The sequence below is a fragment of the Leptonychotes weddellii genome, chromosome 7 (assembly GCF_054177405.1).
Source record: "Leptonychotes weddellii isolate Sample4059 chromosome 7, ASM5417740v2, whole genome shotgun sequence".
In the NCBI taxonomy this organism is placed as follows: Eukaryota; Metazoa; Chordata; class Mammalia; order Carnivora; family Phocidae; genus Leptonychotes; species Leptonychotes weddellii.
This window is the reverse complement of record NC_138375.1, coordinates 80939530-80956658: the sequence shown is the minus strand read 5'-3', so window position 1 is coordinate 80956658 and position 17129 is coordinate 80939530. Positions and strand designations below refer to the sequence as shown.

Below are 17129 nucleotides of genomic sequence, written 5' to 3'. Positions count from 1 at the left end.
TCTTTTTCTGTAAAATGAGAAGGCAGAATCAGTGTTGTAAAAATATTTTCTACTGTGGACGTTTATAGATAAAGCTTCCAGATGAGCTTTATATAACCTACAGGATTTTGATTTGGGTGGGGACAGTTTTTTACTTACGTTAAAATAAAAAATCCTCTTCTCTATTTCCATTTTCTCTGAACTCTTTTTTAGTAAAAATGGTGCATTTCATTAAATTGCTACAAGAATGTAATTGGAGGAACTGCATTTTTTTTGAAAAGAATTATTTTAAATGCTTGAATGTTGTATTTTATATGTCACATAAAAAGGAAAATATAATTACAGGTCATAATGTCTTAAGAAAGGGGAAAAATAAGTCAGTTTTGGGTTTTTTATTTCTTAAATAGTAATTGCTTTTGAAACCTAATGCATAATTCTTGAAATCTGAGGAAACAATTTTTGTGTTTTCTTTAGGTCAGCAGTCTTGTTTTACACATTGAAGAAGCCCATAAACTCCCTGTAAAACATTTTACGAATCCATATTGTAACATCTACCTGAATAGCGTCCAGGTAGCAAAAACTCATGCAAGGGAAGGGCAAAACCCTGTATGGTCAGAAGAGTTTGTCTTCGAGTAAGTCTTATTTTATCATTACATTAAATCTTTTTCTTTTACCCTACTGCATGTTTCTCTCTCTCTCTTTTTTTGTCTCTGTCTCTAAACTACCAGAACAAGGTGCTGAGTCCAGGCATTTTAGAAGTACTTACATTTTTCCCCCTGCTTTTATTAGTGAAGTGCTATGTCCTTGGTTTTTCATGTAGTTATTAATAGGAGTTAGTGTTACTGACAGGTTCAAAAACATTTACTAAGACACACATACAAAATGTTTACAACGGTTTCCAGGGTTTACTTGAGGAGGTTGAAGATAGTAGGAAAAGTATGATTTGCTTGTCTGCATTCCTGTATTCCAACTAATAACACGTTTTGAGTCCAGCATGCATCTTCAGATTGTTTAGTGGCAGAAATAAGGGACTTATTTGATCCTAGAAATAAAAGAATTAGAATTTGATGCCAGGATATTTTGTTAATTCTTTTTCTTTTTGCTCCTCTAGTGATCTTCCTCCTGACATCAACAGATTTGAGATAACTCTTAGTAATAAAACAAAGAAAAGCAAAGATCCTGATATCTGTAAGTTGATACAGAAATTTCTTTGTGAAGTAAAACATGTTTTGTATATTTTTTTAAATTCATAATGAAATGTCTAAAAAAAGTTCAAATAGTATAATTTGACATAGTTTTTTTGTACTTCTAAAAGTTTTGATTGTTGAGGAAGAGTTTCTTTAATAAGAAAAAAGACCAAAATGGCAAAATTGTACATACTGTAAGCTTAAGCCCTTGATATTAAAGTATCTTTCATCTCCCCTTCCCTCCCCAGTGGACAGGAACAAGAGAACAGTAAAAGTGGCCATCTTTCTGTGGTGCTTCCACTATCCCTTCTTTGTACTTTTTAGGTTTTTCCTGTTTTTGTATAGTTTTATATAAGTGGATAAAAGCACTCTATTAAAACTTTTTCTTTAAATTAGTCCACTGTTTATTCATTTCTGGTGAACCTTTTCCGTTCTTGTTCTCAGTAGCACACCTTCTCCCAGCCTGTTGCTGAAAAAGGTGGCAGTGGGATTTAGCAGTTCACATCAGAGTGAATTAGGTTAATACCTTCTTAAAAGGCTTAGGGAAAGAAGTGATATGCATTAAGATAGATCAAAGCCTGAATTTTCCTTACAAAATATTCTGTCATTTCTGTACTATTTAAATGTTTAACATTTTTTTAGTGGTTCCCCATTACTTTTAAGATAAAATCCAAACCCATCGTAAATACAGAAGAAAGGCCCTTTCCTGATCCACTCCTCCACCCTGTTGCTTACATAGCGCATCTTTGGTGTATCCTCTCTCTAGATATACCAGCCTTCTTAGAGCTCTTAAGCAATCCGTGGATTTTAAAAGTGCCCGCCATACCTTCTTTGGACTGTGCTCTCTTTCTTTTTCTCTGCCTTTCTACTTAGCTACACCTCCACATCCTGTTAAATGTCAGCTTAAGGATTACCTGTTTGGAATGGATTTTTCCACGGGCTGAATTACATATTATTTCTCTGTACTTCGGTAGCATTAACCACTGTTAATAGCACTTACCACACTGTACCATGATTGATTTCTTGCCTTACTGTGACCTCCATGCAAGTCAGAGACCATGTCTTAATCACGTCTGTATCCCATGTCCCTGCCTACCATACTCTGGCACAAAATAGGCATTGAGTAAATGAATGAAGTATCAAGTGTATCAAGTATTGAATTTGTGTTACTACTGAAAACTCCTTTAAAGCATTTAACACTATAGAGAAGACAAAATGTCAGGAAAATTTACTGGTATGACGAATTATAGTGTATTCTTTTTAGACAGTAATCATTTGATGTTTTTCTATCAAAGTATTTATGCGCTGCCAGTTGAGCCGGTTACAGAAAGGGCATGCCACAGATGAATGGTTTTTGCTCAGCTCCCATATACCATTAAAAGGTATTGAACCAGGATCTCTGCGTGTCCGAGCACGATATTCTATGGAAAAAATCATGCCAGAAGAAGAGTACAGTGAATTTAAAGAGGTATTAAGTTATTTACCAGTCTATTTTTGATGGAATTAACATTAAAGAAAAGATCTATTAAGTTAAACACAGTAATGTCATAGCTTAATGCACCAGTGGTGGGCGTAGAAGGTTGAAAAGCCTTGCAGTAGTATGATGTTGGTCTTAAGAGAGTATAAATATGTAGGCTATAAACTCATTCTATTTTTAATAAATGTATTCAATAGAACATATTTCTAAATAGAAGAACGTAAGAGAATTCCTGTTCATCTCATTGAGAATGATTAATGCTGTGTACTTTCAGTAATCTTTCTTGATGTCATTTTTAGCTTATACTGCAAAAGGAGCTTCATGTAGTCTATGCTTTATCACATGTATGTGGACAGGACCGAACACTACTGGCTAGCATCCTACTAAAGATTTTTCTTCATGAAAAGCTTGAATCGTTGTTGTTATGTACACTAAATGACAGAGAAATAAGCATGGAAGGTAAAGTATCAATGTCTTGGTGTGATACTTTAAAAAAAAAAAATCTTGCAAATTAAGTTACTCTGTTTTTCCTTCATTAAAAATTAAAGTTGGGATGTCAGTTCTGATCCTTGTGCTGACTAACATTTGGCAGTTTCTGTCATGGTAAATTACTCCATTAGAAGCCATAAGAAACTGACTTTTTTATCCCTATCAATGGCTCATAGTGCTTGATTATTAAGAATAGTTTGGTGTACCTACCATATTCTATTTTACTAATTCATTGCACAAAAGTTAGGTGACAGCTACCTTTTATTTCTAGCTTTTATAGATAGGTAGTTCCCAGGCAATTGAGCTGGACACACAGTGTTTTGTAACAGCTTACAAATTTGTCACAGTTAACCCCTTTCCAGCTAGCACTTTGGCTTAGTAACAGTGCTTGCTTCTAGGTTCCCCAATAAACTATAAAAGCTAAAACTATTTCCTCCTAATCATAGAAAATGTAAAAGACATGGATTTGTCAGGAAAGGTAAAGTGATTGTCCAGATATTATACTGAGATTGTCTTTTTTTGGCAATATTTGTGTTTTTTAGGTCATTAATAGCCATTTTTTTAAGGTAATTTATACTGGGATTTTGTGGTGGTGGTGGTTTTTATTTTTTTTCATTTTCTGCATTTAAAAAAATTGGACGTATAATTGATATACAGTATGCTATTAGTTTCAGGTATGTATCACAGTGATTTGGTATTTTTATACATTACAGAATGATCCCCATGATTTATACCACTACATTATATTCTTATTTGGAAATTAACTCAGAATTTCCAAAGTGTGGGCTCGGTGGATAGGAAAGCTGAATTCTGATCTTATTTTTGGCACTCACTGACTGGCTCTTTGGTCTTAACAAGTCATATAACCATTTTAAGCCTTTGTTTTTTCTTATGAATGTGCCAGTGTCAACACCTCCTTTTGATCTAATGAATAAAGATCTTTGAAGAGATAAGTTTATAGAAATATAGGATGTCATTTATAATCAATACTTCAGTGCTGCATACAAATAAGCATACTTAAATGGCTGTAATGGTTGAGGGAAAAATGAATTCATTTAATTTCTAATCTGATTTCACATTAGTACAATCCTTTATATAAATAATCTTTTAATATAAATATTTATGTAGATGAAGCCACTACTCTATTTCGAGCTACAACACTTGCAAGCACCTTGATGGAGCAGTATATGAAAGCCACTGCTACACAATTTGTTCATCATGCTTTGAAAGACTCTATTTTAAAGATAATGGAAAGCAAGCAGTCTTGCGAGGTACGAATTTCATGTTTTACGTATTTCAGCAAGGAACATATTTTAATAGGTGATGCTTTATAGCTAATTACATTATAAGGAAAGTATATTAGCTTTCTAAAATTATTCATTAGGGCATTTACACGTTTTGTAATACATTTAGAAAAATGTTAGACAAAATAGACTTTTTTAAAAAAGATGTACTTTGAGATTAAAAACCTCAAATTGCACCAGAAATTAATGAAAGTACTTTCTCATTTATCCTACTGTACTAATGATATGATAATGATATGGTATGCTGCTTTCAGAAAGTGTACATAACATAAATTGAAGTTTTTGTTAGAGACTTTGGTTGTATAACCAAGTTACGGTCTATGAAGCACTTCCTGATAATAGTCAGGGGTATCTTGAAGGTTTTGGGGGTAAAAAAGTACAACATAATCCATTCAAAAGCAAATAAAAACATCCTTTTAGGATTATTAAGGTTTCAGTGTAAATTCATAATAAACCATTAAGAGAAAGAGTGGAATCTCACATGGCTCTTCTCTCATTTTATTTTGAAGGTAGAGCAACTACAGAAGGAAGATATGAAATACATTTTTTAGATCTGATACAAAATTAATAAAACAAGGAATTGCTTTTGATATGTACACTGGGAGCTGTCAAATGTTAATTTTGCATTACAGTTGTCAGTTTTTACTAATTAACCTAAAGGGAAGAAATTGAGGATTTAGTGTTGAAAACCTGGGGTAATGCCATAGTTGGCCTAACTGAAAAGAATACAGAAACCAAGCAAGTCTGCAGAGAGTCTGTGGGTACTAGATCAGGCTAGGGAATTCAGACTTACACAGATGAATCTACTCCACTGATTCTAGATCAGAATTCTTAGATTTCGAGGTTCAGTGAACCTTGAGAAAGGTTCATTATTCTGTATACAGCATTCAGAAAAGCCTTTCTATTTTAATCAGTGTTTTTTTTTTCAGATAAATACAATTAAAGATAGATTTTATAATACATGGTGACCATTATTCTCATTTAAATACTCCTAGTATATTTGTTATATTTGTGTATATGTGATCATTAAAGCTGGATTTTTGTCTTCTATTTTAAAAACAAAGTCTAATCCATTTTCTGTGGCTGTAAAAATCTATGGTAAAGCATGGTAAATGAATAAAAGAGAGCTTAAATTAACACTGGTATTAATCCCAGAGCAAATGAAATGTGCTGAATAATCACTGCTTATTGTACAGTTGAGTAATTGGAAATTAATGGTAAATGAGTTCCATAGAGCAAACTACTTAAAAATTCCCATTTATATCTACCCCCAAGACTAAAACAGATTGAAAAATGGAAAAAGAGAACCTTGAAAACAACTGTTTGATAACCTTGATTAATTTGCATTTATCATTGCCAAGATGCATTTATGTTAATTTATTCCTTCTCTTAGTTAAGTCCATCAAAGTTAGAAAAAAATGAAGATGTGAACACTAATTTAGCACACCTACTGAACATACTTTCAGAGCTTGTGGAGAAAATATTCATGGCTTCAGAAATACTTCCACCGTAAGTGGTGAAATTTTAATGTGACAAGAAATTGTGTATCTGCATTTTGAAAAATTCGTATTTCTAAAATGTGTAAGCTTTTCCACTGTCCTAATTAATGTTTTTTACTCTGCACAAGGGTTTTTTAATCTTCCAAAGTGAATTTTATTTAAGGCAAAAGAGTGACTTGAAGAAACCACAGTGGTATAATATTTACATTAAAATAAATACTAAATTATGTTTTTACACAGGCTAACATGTCTGGTTTATACAGTAACTTGGGTAATGAATAGAGACTTATAATCTCAGATTTGAGGAGATCATAAATATCTTGGTTAAATGTATACCAGACAGTTAGTAGCTGCTTAACAGCTTTTAGTTTAAAGTGAACTCACTTATTCGGGTAGAAGTTATCATAAGTCAAAATCCATCTCCCTGGAATCTGAGCTTAGTATTTCCTTTGTATCCTCATTCCAGTACTTTTTCTTCTTATTTTTCATTAATACAGAAGCATTGTTAAAAATGGTAAGATTTCTACCAAAGTAAATGTAAAGAACTAACTAAATGAATTGATGATGAAAACTATTTGTTTTTCTTATCTCTTGCCAAATGTGTCCTTCACTACTTGTAGCAGAGTACTTTTTTGGGGGTCAGAGCCAGTTGCATTAAAATGTATATTTGGCAAATTAAGCTTTTGGCTGCAACGAGATCAGCATTTTCCCTTGCTTTATGTATTGAGATGATTGTGTTGTTTTGGCAGGACACTGAGATATATTTATGGGTGTTTACAGAAATCTGTCCAGCACAAGTGGCCCACAAATACCACCATGAGAACAAGAGTTGTTAGGTAAGGCTCATCAGTCCACTTGTTAAATCACTGTGGATAGCGTGCACTGATAGTCAAGTGGGTAACTGTGAAAATGTGAAGAGTAACAGTATATAATTCAAGACTTTTATGTCAGAACCCTGTTGAGTATTTTCTACTCAGATGGCTACTAAATGTTAACTTTACCATATTTTTTTTGGAAGTTTACTAAGAGATATTTATCTACCTTGTGTGTTTCCTAAAAACCGGAGCACTCATGTATAATCAGTTAACTATTGGGAATTTTTATCTTATAGAAAGAATGAGGTTAAAAGTTACATAACCAGCAAAATTGGTAGCTAACTTTATATAGTACTCTTCATATACACAATACATTACCTACGTGCATATATGCATATACATCCATACAGAGAGAGAAAGAAGAGCGAAGGGGGGGAGAGTGGGAGGAGTGAAAGCGGGATTGATGTGCTGCTAAGAAGGAAGAGCAATAATTGACTGAGTGATGGGTTTGTAGCAGTCTGGGACTCTGGGCTAATCTCCAGCCAGAGCCTCTAGTTCTGAAGCTGGGTTTCAGTGTGCTCGCTGTGCAGTAATTAGGAGGAATTGCTTTGGCAAGTCACAGAATGTTGTACCTTGTATACAGGTACCTTCATTATCACTGTTGTAACTTACTTTTCCAATGAGGAAGCAGATCTGTAGAGGTTAAAATTGTTTGCTTAAGGTTATATAGAAAGGTTGTGCTAAGGCAGAACTAAAGGCCAACCTTCTAAGATCCAGTCAGATCTCTAACACTTTTGTAGGCTTTTGTTAAAATACACCCCAACGTGCTGAAGACAACTGGAAATTCAGTGCAAAAGCATCAGAGAATATAGTGGTCTACTAATAATATTTTATGTAGAATACATACTGCTAGTCATGTTATATCCCATTAAAAAAAGTTAGACAACCACTAAAGACACTAATACCATACAATTGGTTGTGAAAAATGTGTGTCAATCCTGCCTGCAACCTAAGTTTTGGAAAGAGGCTTCTACTCTTTTTGTAGATAAAATTTCTCTTGGTTAGTAATGATAGAACATAAGTATTAAAGAACTGTAGATTCTATATTTCTTTGCTTTAGTAGTGACTGAGAGGAATTAGAATTAGCAGCCTAAGTTTCAGAAAGCACAGTTTTGTGTGTGATGTAAATTAAAGCCTCTGTAAACTGTTTCCAATGAGTATAACTGTTAATCAAACACAGCAGGAATTTCTGCTGTGTGAATTGTCTGACACTACAGGCTTTTTAAGGGGCATTTATGCCCAAGGTGATGATTTCTTTCCCTACTAGTAAGCTTTTAAATATATGTGTAGGTACCTACTGTGCCTTTTAAATTTAAAATCACTTCTAAAAATTCACAGAAAGTAGATTTGCATACTGAAATTCTTTCATGATTAAGTGTTGGTAGGTTATATTTCAGATTCAAACATGTATCAAGATGTTTTCAAGCAAAATTTATGCAAGATTCTTCACAGATTAGTTTAAAAGAGATATTTAAAGAGCTGATGATTATGATTGCAATAAATGCTATATGAGAAGTAACAATCATTTTCTAAGAGTCCAAAAAGTAGTAAACCATCATTAGGTTGGAAAGTAAATGATAAAAGTTGGTTTATCATCTCTGTAATGGAGAAGGTGAAAGGTGAGGTCTTTTCTTTTTTGCCATAAAATCTTTATAGCATTCAATTGTATACATTTTCATTTATCAAGAAGTTACTTTTCTCTAGTAGAATGGATTCTTATTTTTAGGATTCATCAGCAAAATCAGTATAATCAACTTGATTTATAACAGACTTTATTGGGCTATTCTATTTAAGGAATGAGAGAATGTGAGTTTTAGGACCATACAGGCCTGTGTCTCTATAAAAAGGTTTTTTTATACTCCTATAGTATTTCAGAAATTCTTAGTGTTCCTAAGGCTACTGCGTCCTCGAAGTGAGTATATTAAAGAGTTGCCAAGACCGTAAATGTTACAGATACAATTTAAATCTTCCCAAAATAAACTGAAAATTCCAAATTTGGGAAAAGCAAGTAGCGTACGAAGGAGATACATGTTCTTAAAGTAAGATACTTTAGCTTACTATTTTATTGAAGCTGTGTTTGGGCTTTTTTACATCAAAGTTCATGGTTCTACAAGTAGTAAAATTTGTTTATTATTTTTATGTAACATATATAGTAGTTTTCTAAAAAAAAAATTTCCCTCCTATTCAGTGGTTTTGTTTTTCTTCGACTTATCTGTCCTGCCATCCTGAATCCACGGATGTTTAATATCATCTCAGGTAATCAGCTTTCGATAAAATTTTGGAATTAAAAAAATTAGAATAAAATTTGGTATTATTTGGTAAGGTTATTTTTTTCTTTTACATCTGATTTTTTATTATCCAGTTCTAAGACTTGATATAAAACATTCCAAAGCACCTTTTTCTTCTTCCTTCCTTTTGCTACTTTACCTTCTCTTTCTATTTTGCTGCTTTTCTTTCCATCTAGTATCTGAAGCCTGAGGTGGCATGATTAGACACATACCACTTTTCCCCCATCCCTACCTGTGTCTCAGAGTCTCATTATGATGACTTTTTTCAGTCTACAACCTGGCTTTTTCAGTTCGGTAGAGGTTTCTGTGTGCTTTTAGCCCAGGCTAGACCCTGTCACTACCACTGCAAGTTGTATTTTAAGATCAAATTAAAATGATAACTACAGTTGGCAGTAGGTGCTCTGTGAATACTTAACTGTGGGCCATTAGAGATGGAGAGGTTTGTCACCAGTTAGATAATGTTAATTGGCCAGTTTAAACTCCAAAAAACCAGATTTGGTTTTACTTATTGCCCATATGTCCATAAATTATGCAAGGACTTTCAGATGTCATAGGCATCTTTTAAAGAAAGAACAGTGATATTTGTGACTACAAATGTAATAATGAGCCATTAACATGTTAAGAAGGAACCTGAACCATTTTTCTTTTAATAATTAGAAGGTCAAAGTTGTATTTAAAAATACTTTAGACTAAATCTTTTTACCTTATTATATATAGTTATAGTCATCACATTTCTGTCATTATCTTCTATTGGTACCAAAATGGTTAAATCTATGGTTCTATTAAGAATTAAGGGTTTAGAATTCTGCAGAGATTTGTTTATCTGAATGTTGGCCTCCGAACCACTAGGCAGTACTCATTTACAGTTCAGCAGCTTAAGATACACAGAGTACTGTCTAAAATTAGGCAGTCAGATAGACTTATCTATACATTTTTACTGTTAAATATGTAATAGCTGCATATGATTTTCATTTACACCCTTCTATGCATATTCTATAGGGAACTGTTTCCTGACCAATCTTTATTCTATTTTATTCTATAATATTCTATTAAATTGTTTTTTTTCCCCTCAATATAAAGCATAAGCCCCAGACTTAATCACTTTAAAGTGATTTTTTGTAGTCATTGGAGGTTGGGAGTAGGGAATTGCTCAGATTGCAAACTACTAACCTGAGGGGTTGAAATTAGCTTTGTGAACTGTCATGAAGCAGGTGTGTGGATTGACAGTCTTTTTAGCAATAAAGATAAAGCTTTAAGGTACTGTGAAATATCAACCAGTTGAGAATTGCTGAGTCTTGCAGCAGCACCCTTTTCACAAACTAGAAGTATTGATAAGTGTATTTAACTTTCCCCCTTTAACTCAAGTTTTCTTGAATTATACAGGTCATATCATTTCTAAGAATGTCAGTAGTTTTAGCAGTAAAGTGCTAACTTTATACTGCTTTACCTGAGCCCAGTTCTCTCTTACAGATTCCCCGTCTCCTATTGCTGCAAGAACACTGATATTAGTGGCTAAATCTGTGCAGAACTTAGCAAATCTTGTGGAATTTGGAGCTAAGGTAAAAACATTTTGATACTTTAAATGTCGCTTATGAACGAAACCTTGAGATGATAAAACCATAGAATATTATAAAGTTTTCAGTAGTGTCTATTTCATAAACTATTTCATAGTTATATTTTTTGTTGGTATGTGTGTCTTAAAAATATTTTTAAATTTTAATGAAATTTTTAAAACCAGTGTTTTAGCGAGTATAGAAAACTGTATTTTCTATTTCCAACATACTCAAATTGTACTTTTTTTTCTTTTTAAAGATTTCATTTATTTGAGAGAGAGAGCATGAGAGGGGGGAGGGGTCAGAGGGAGCAGCAGACTCTCCGCTGATCAGGGAGACTGATCCGGGACTTGATCCAGGGACTCCAGGATCATGACCTGAGCCGAAGGCAGTCGCTTAACCAACTGAGCCACCCAGGCACCCCATCAAATTCTCCTACTCTTAAATATAAAAATTAGCAAGAATATTTTTAAATGTACTCGAGTCTGTTTTATTATTTATTTCACCATAAACATTTGCTGTAAATAACTTGGACAAGTTCTTAAAACACCCATATGTGATCCCACTGCCTAACGATAAGGATTGTTAATATTCTGGTAGTGATCGTACCGTGTTGCCTGATTTTGTCAATATTGAACAAACTTCTTGCCTGGAAATGTAACTATTTTATTATTCTTAACAATTATTATGTCATCATGTAGCTGTTAAGTACTCTTCTACTCAACATTTAGATGGCTGCCAACTTATCACTGTTAATAAATACTGCTATAACAAGTATCTATATATATTTCCTTTCAAAATTGCCCAGTTATTTCCTTAAACTAATTTGGAGGAAAATTCCTAAATAAGACTTTTTGCTTCCCAGAGCCTTGCCAAAACTCAAGTGAGTATTATTTTGTTTAATTTTTGCCAGCCTGCTAGGCATAATGTTTCTTTGATTTTTTGTGTCTGTTTCTTTGGAATTGATTGATGAGGTCTTTGTCATCTTTTATTTATTGACTTTAAAAGAGCTTGGGTTAATACTAAACATTTTCTGTTTTACAACATAGCACATTTTTAAATAGGCTTAATATTTTAGTATGAAGAGCAATTTATAAGTATAGTATGGCTTAGCTTTTGAATTATCTGAATAGTGAGGCAGGTTGTGAGAAATACGTATTCCTGTTGCAATCTTTAGCATACCGTATTTTAATTATATTTTCTGCTAGATTCTAACCTCTGGGTTGGGCCCATGTTTATTTTTGAATGAATTACAGCTGACCCTTGACACACAGGTTCAAACTGCACGGGTCCACTTACTCATGGTTTTTACACTGTTGTAAATGTATTTTCTCCTATGATTTTAATAATTTCTTTTCTCTAGCATACTCTATTGTAATAATAATAGAATACATGTAACATACAAAATATGTGTCAATCGACTGTTATCAGTAAGGCTTCTGGTCAACAGTAGGTTATCAGTAATGTTTTTGGGGAGTCAAGTTATTTATGGATTTTCAACCACTCATGGTTGGTGCTCTGGGTTTTCTTTTCATCCAGAATTTCTTACTCTTTCATGAAAATATTCCAGTTCTTCGGTATAGCTGTCTGCTTTTATTAGAAGGAAAATTTATATGATTAAATTAATTCTTGTGAACATGCATTACTACTGATGGACATAATTAGATTTATAAGAATCCTTGCTACATATGTGGTGGTTACTGGTGTTTGTTTTTGATGCATATGGTAAATGTTTTGTTTTTATACTTTTAGGAGCCGTATATGGAAGGTGTCAATCCATTTATCAAAAGTAACAAACACCGTATGATCATGTTTTTAGATGAACTTGGGGTATGTATATAATTTTTCAAGTACTTTGAGACCTAAATTTAATATAGCTGAGAGTTAGCTCATTTAAGCAACAACTTAGATTTTTATCCAGAACTTTAAAACAAAACAAAAAAAACGGGCACCTGGGTGGCTCAGTTGGTTAATTAAGCCTCCTTGACTCTTGATCTCAGGCTCGTGAATTCAGGCCCCGCACTGGGCTCAACTTAAGAAAAAAAAAATGCCTATTTTTGTCTACCTTCGTAAACAAATTGATTATAAACATTTATTCTTACACTAAATGGTTTATACCAAGTACTCACTACTGTGGCTTTTGTACTTCTTGTGTTATTTTTTAGTTTCTGTCTTGTTTTTCATTATCCTTTCAGCTGTTGCTGCTTTTACTTAGCTGCTAGTGTATGGGACTTGAAACAAGGTAGATGACCCAGATCTGACCAGGTTAAATAAGTAAATGGACTAGAGAGTGTTCTTGGGGCTTTACTAGGAATAAAATACACGGATTTAGTATTATACTTCATTCAGTGGGACTACCGAGGTCTTATTTGGGCCTTTACAAATAAATTGTGATTATAAAATTAATAGAAATTGTATATATAAATAAAAAAAATTCCCTAAGATCCTGTATTTCTTAGTAAAGTTGAATTTTCTTGCTGTAGATTTACAGTAATGGATTAATTTAAAATATATTACTAATTCAGTTCATATATAAAAACAAAGGTTTATCAAAAAGGTTACCAGTTTAGCCAGGTGTATGGCATTAGGGAATGCTAGGGCAGGAGACTGAGGTGCCCATGTTCTGCCTTAATGTATTCAGATCCAGTTAAAACCACAACCACACCAGTGTGCAGTGAAACTAACCAGCACTTCCTGAGGGCCCCTACTTTGCTACCTCAGGGATAAAAACCATTGTGAAAGAAGTTATTTACAACATAGGTCCATACTTAGAATAAAAGAGAAATACAGGGGCAAATGCTAGATGTCCATGTTTCTTATATATGAACTCAGGGACATTTAGGAGATAAAAATATTTACCACCAAAAAAACACAGCTGGGTCAGCGATTGAAAAAAATTTTTCTATAGTATTATTTAAAGAACTGTGAAAATCATCCAATATTTAAAGCTACCGAGCTTTAACTTAAGCTATTATTTCTAGGTTTTTAGATTCTTCAGATTCATGGTTAGGACTCCATTTATTTTCCATAGTCATGGCTATCTACAGTCCAGCTTTCTTATCACTTTCCTAGTTATGCTTCGCAATGTAGTCTTTTAAACTGCTTAGAATTCCCAGTATTCTACTACTCTTCCTGCCTCTTCATGTTCTTGTATTCCTTTACCACCTGTATAAATCAAATCCTTCTTTCAAGACTCGCTTCAAATATCTCCTTCAGAAGGGCTTTGATGAGCACTAAACCTATCTTGATATCTGTGTTGCTATGATCAGTTTACCTCTGTCTTCTAGAGGGAGAGATTACAAGTTCTCTGAAGGCAAATACTATAGTCTTTTACCTCTATAATCCTTCATTCACTGCATGAATGGATAACTGAGTTAATTAACAAGAATGAACTATATTTCAGGTGTTTGTTCATGCCATAGAAAACTGAGTGTTTTGCAGGTTTTAGGAATGTACAGCAAATTAATTCTCACCATTAGGGAGAAGAGTAGATTTATTCAAGACTACCAGCAATCTGAGTCCATGCTGAATTTTATTCTGAGGCTCAAACTAATATTAGTGTTTACTGCTAATAAAGTACAAAGTTTATTTAATGAACCTTACCTGAAGATACCATAATTAACACTGATCATTTCCACACATTACCGAGTGTTTTGGACATAGTCCACAGATAATTATAAGCCTGACAGGTTCTCCTCACATTTCCATAGTGTAACTTTTATGTATACTGATAAATTTGGACAAACTGTAGCAGCTAAATAATGAAACTTTATCTGAGAGAGTGGAAGAATTTTAAGTTTAGCTTGCATTTAATCCAGATTAGCAGTTACACTGTTTTGTTTTTTATTTTTTTGGTCTATGTGCCAGATCAAAAAAACCCAAAACTCTTAAGAATTTAGGAAGCCCACTTATTTAGAGTAACAGTAATACTGTACAGTATTCTGCCATGCTTTGTTAGAAAATTGGAACCTGGATTTGATGTGAATACTGAGGTCACAGAACCTTTGTTTTACCAGAAATAAATAGCACTGAATGATACATAGCATCTTAGACTCTTAAGAGAAATTTAAGAGATGATGCTAAGAATTCTGTTTGCTATAAGCAATTAGGATATTTTCAGAAGTGAGTATAAAGATTGTATTTCTAAATGTGGTTTTATTCTCTTAAAGAATGTACCTGAACTTCCGGACACTACAGAGCATTCTAGAACTGACCTGTCCCGTGATTTAGCAGCACTGCATGAGATTTGTGTGGCCCATTCAGATGAACTGCGAACGCTCAGCAATGAACGTGGTGCGCAGCAGGTAGGTTTTTGCCAGCCTTCATTAACAGTGATGTTTGATTAGCACTTAAGCAGAATGTCAGCATGAGACTCTGAGAGGTAACTAGCTGAATTATGGTCAACATTGTTATTTTATCAGTTATATTTTTAAGAATCTGAATCCTCCTCCCCAAAGATCTCGGCAGAGAAATAATGGACCCAGACTAAAATTATGTATGTTTGACACTGCACACTGAAAAAACGGTGGTGTTACACACTTCAGTGATGTGTGAAAATGGCAACTGAATTATGAAGTCAGTAGTGATGTGGCTTATCTGACGTACGCAGCGCATGGCCAAGTGACTTGCAAACTCCAGATTCAGAGATTCTGGTGTGTGGCCTTGAAAACTGTCATTTCTGATAAGCTTCTCCTGAATACTGTCACTGTACTGGCCAACCATGTGGCAAGGGCCTTGTAGAAGAGATGAAAATTAAAGCATTGTGTTTATGGATTCTGAGTTTTCTTCGACCAGAGATTCTAAAACCCTCAAGTTTAGATAACCTTCTGGCTCATTAAGCTTCCAATCAATCACTTTAGCAGCTTAGGCAGAGTATGTGCCACTGGCCTACTTACATGTCCACGGTATATGTAATGCCTTCCAGCTACACTGGGACTGAGTTTGTTATGATTTGCCTTAAATTAAAAATAAAATTCTTATTGGAGAATTTGGCCTAATTAATTTTAGGCCCAGTGTAGTCCTTTTTCTTCCATGATACTTGATAGTGTTCACTGGGCTGCAAGCTGATTGCTCTTCTGTGATCTTACAGGGCTATAAGTAGATACGAAAATGGCAAATAAATGAAATTCTATTTAGTGTACAAAAATTGTATCTTGACCAAAAATGCTGAGTCAAGGACTGAATAGAAACGTTCACAATTTTATGCTTTGAGTACAATGGTTAGTATTATTTTATGAATTCCTTTGAATTGATGTGGCTTTTTATAAAATCCAGGGTTCCTAAAGTTTCTGACCAAACTTTCATTCATTTATTAATTATTTTCATAACTTTCTCCTTGTTTAGCATGTACTGAAAAAGCTTCTGGCTATAACAGAACTGCTTCAACAAAAACAAAACCAGTATACAAAAACTAACGATGTCAGGTAGCAGCCTTTGCCCAGGTGTCCTGCTTGGATTCAGCATGCCCAACACGGTAATTCATATCAGTATAATGTCTCCTTTGCTCTTGCCAAAAAATAGCACACCTTTCCACATTCCAGTGATGTGTGAGCTATGCAAACAAAATCCAAGATTCTGCTGGTGAGTAAATGTGCCAGCAGCTTTGTAAGCTATCTGTGCAGGAAATTTGCACTTTTTCCACATATGGAATCAATCTTTACCAACTTCTGACTGAGCCTTGGTGTACAGATCACCTTTCACACAACAAAACCTTGAACTTGGAAAGTATATTTTCAATACATCCAATTGCCAAAGTTTTGCTGTCTTGGAAAAAGAACTATGGAATCAACTGACAAGAAAAAGGATTCTGTTGACAATTGAGTATAACTGGATTGCTGACTAACTTCCTCCTGATTAGGAATACGACCGTTTGACTGTTCAATGACTATTTGTATTTACAGTTTCCAGAGTCTGCCACTATAATAGGAACAATCTTTGCTGTATACTTTTTAAAAATACTGTGCTATTTCTCTTGCTGGAACTGTTGAAAGAAAATATATAGAATGGATCTATTGCTCATCAGCTTTATTTTTTAAACATACCACTTATTTTGTTGGAATTGTCAAAGACTGTATTTAGATCTCATGATGCTTTCGTTAAATGTTTACAACAGTAAATAGTATGAATTCAATAAATATTATTGGTCGTTGTACTGATCAATGCATGTTACCCATTCTATAGATTACCAATTTATGTGTCTAAAAATATCTGGAATGCTTTTGTTGAAAGTACTCATTTCCAAATTGATTTTTTTTACACAGCTATCCATCTTTGAACTTCTGACTACTTGTTCTATCTGCTGCATATTTAGTTTGTATAGTTTTATTGCTTCTGTATATGTATTTTTGTGAGGTATTCACAAAGGTTTAAGTTAAAATAAAGCCAAGGGATATCTTGAATAATTGATTACTTCTGTCTAAATACAGCTAAGCCTTCAATTTCATTATTTTCCTCCTCCTCGGGGGGGGGGGGGGGGGGG

The 17129-nt window shown here is 33.8% G+C and overlaps 1 protein-coding gene across 2 annotated transcripts in view; it reads left to right on the top strand.

The window, feature by feature from the left end:
- RASA1 (RAS p21 protein activator 1) overlaps window positions 1-17052 on the top strand; it is a 107127-nt gene extending 90075 nt beyond the window's left edge. For both annotated transcript variants that reach the window (XM_081826610.1, XM_006727807.3), the window contains exons 14-25: window positions 454-611; window positions 1091-1167; window positions 2462-2634; window positions 2943-3102; window positions 4261-4403; window positions 5830-5945; window positions 6685-6771; window positions 8999-9066; window positions 10569-10657; window positions 12404-12481; window positions 14821-14955; window positions 15995-17052. In XM_081826610.1, the coding sequence (XP_081682736.1) occupies window positions 454-611; window positions 1091-1167; window positions 2462-2634; window positions 2943-3102; window positions 4261-4403; window positions 5830-5945; window positions 6685-6771; window positions 8999-9066; window positions 10569-10657; window positions 12404-12481; window positions 14821-14955; window positions 15995-16078 (1368 nt within the window). In that variant the 3' untranslated portion in view covers window positions 16079-17052. The remainder of the gene's footprint in view (window positions 1-453; window positions 612-1090; window positions 1168-2461; window positions 2635-2942; window positions 3103-4260; window positions 4404-5829; window positions 5946-6684; window positions 6772-8998; window positions 9067-10568; window positions 10658-12403; window positions 12482-14820; window positions 14956-15994) is intronic.
- Window positions 17053-17129: the final 77 nt, after the last annotated feature.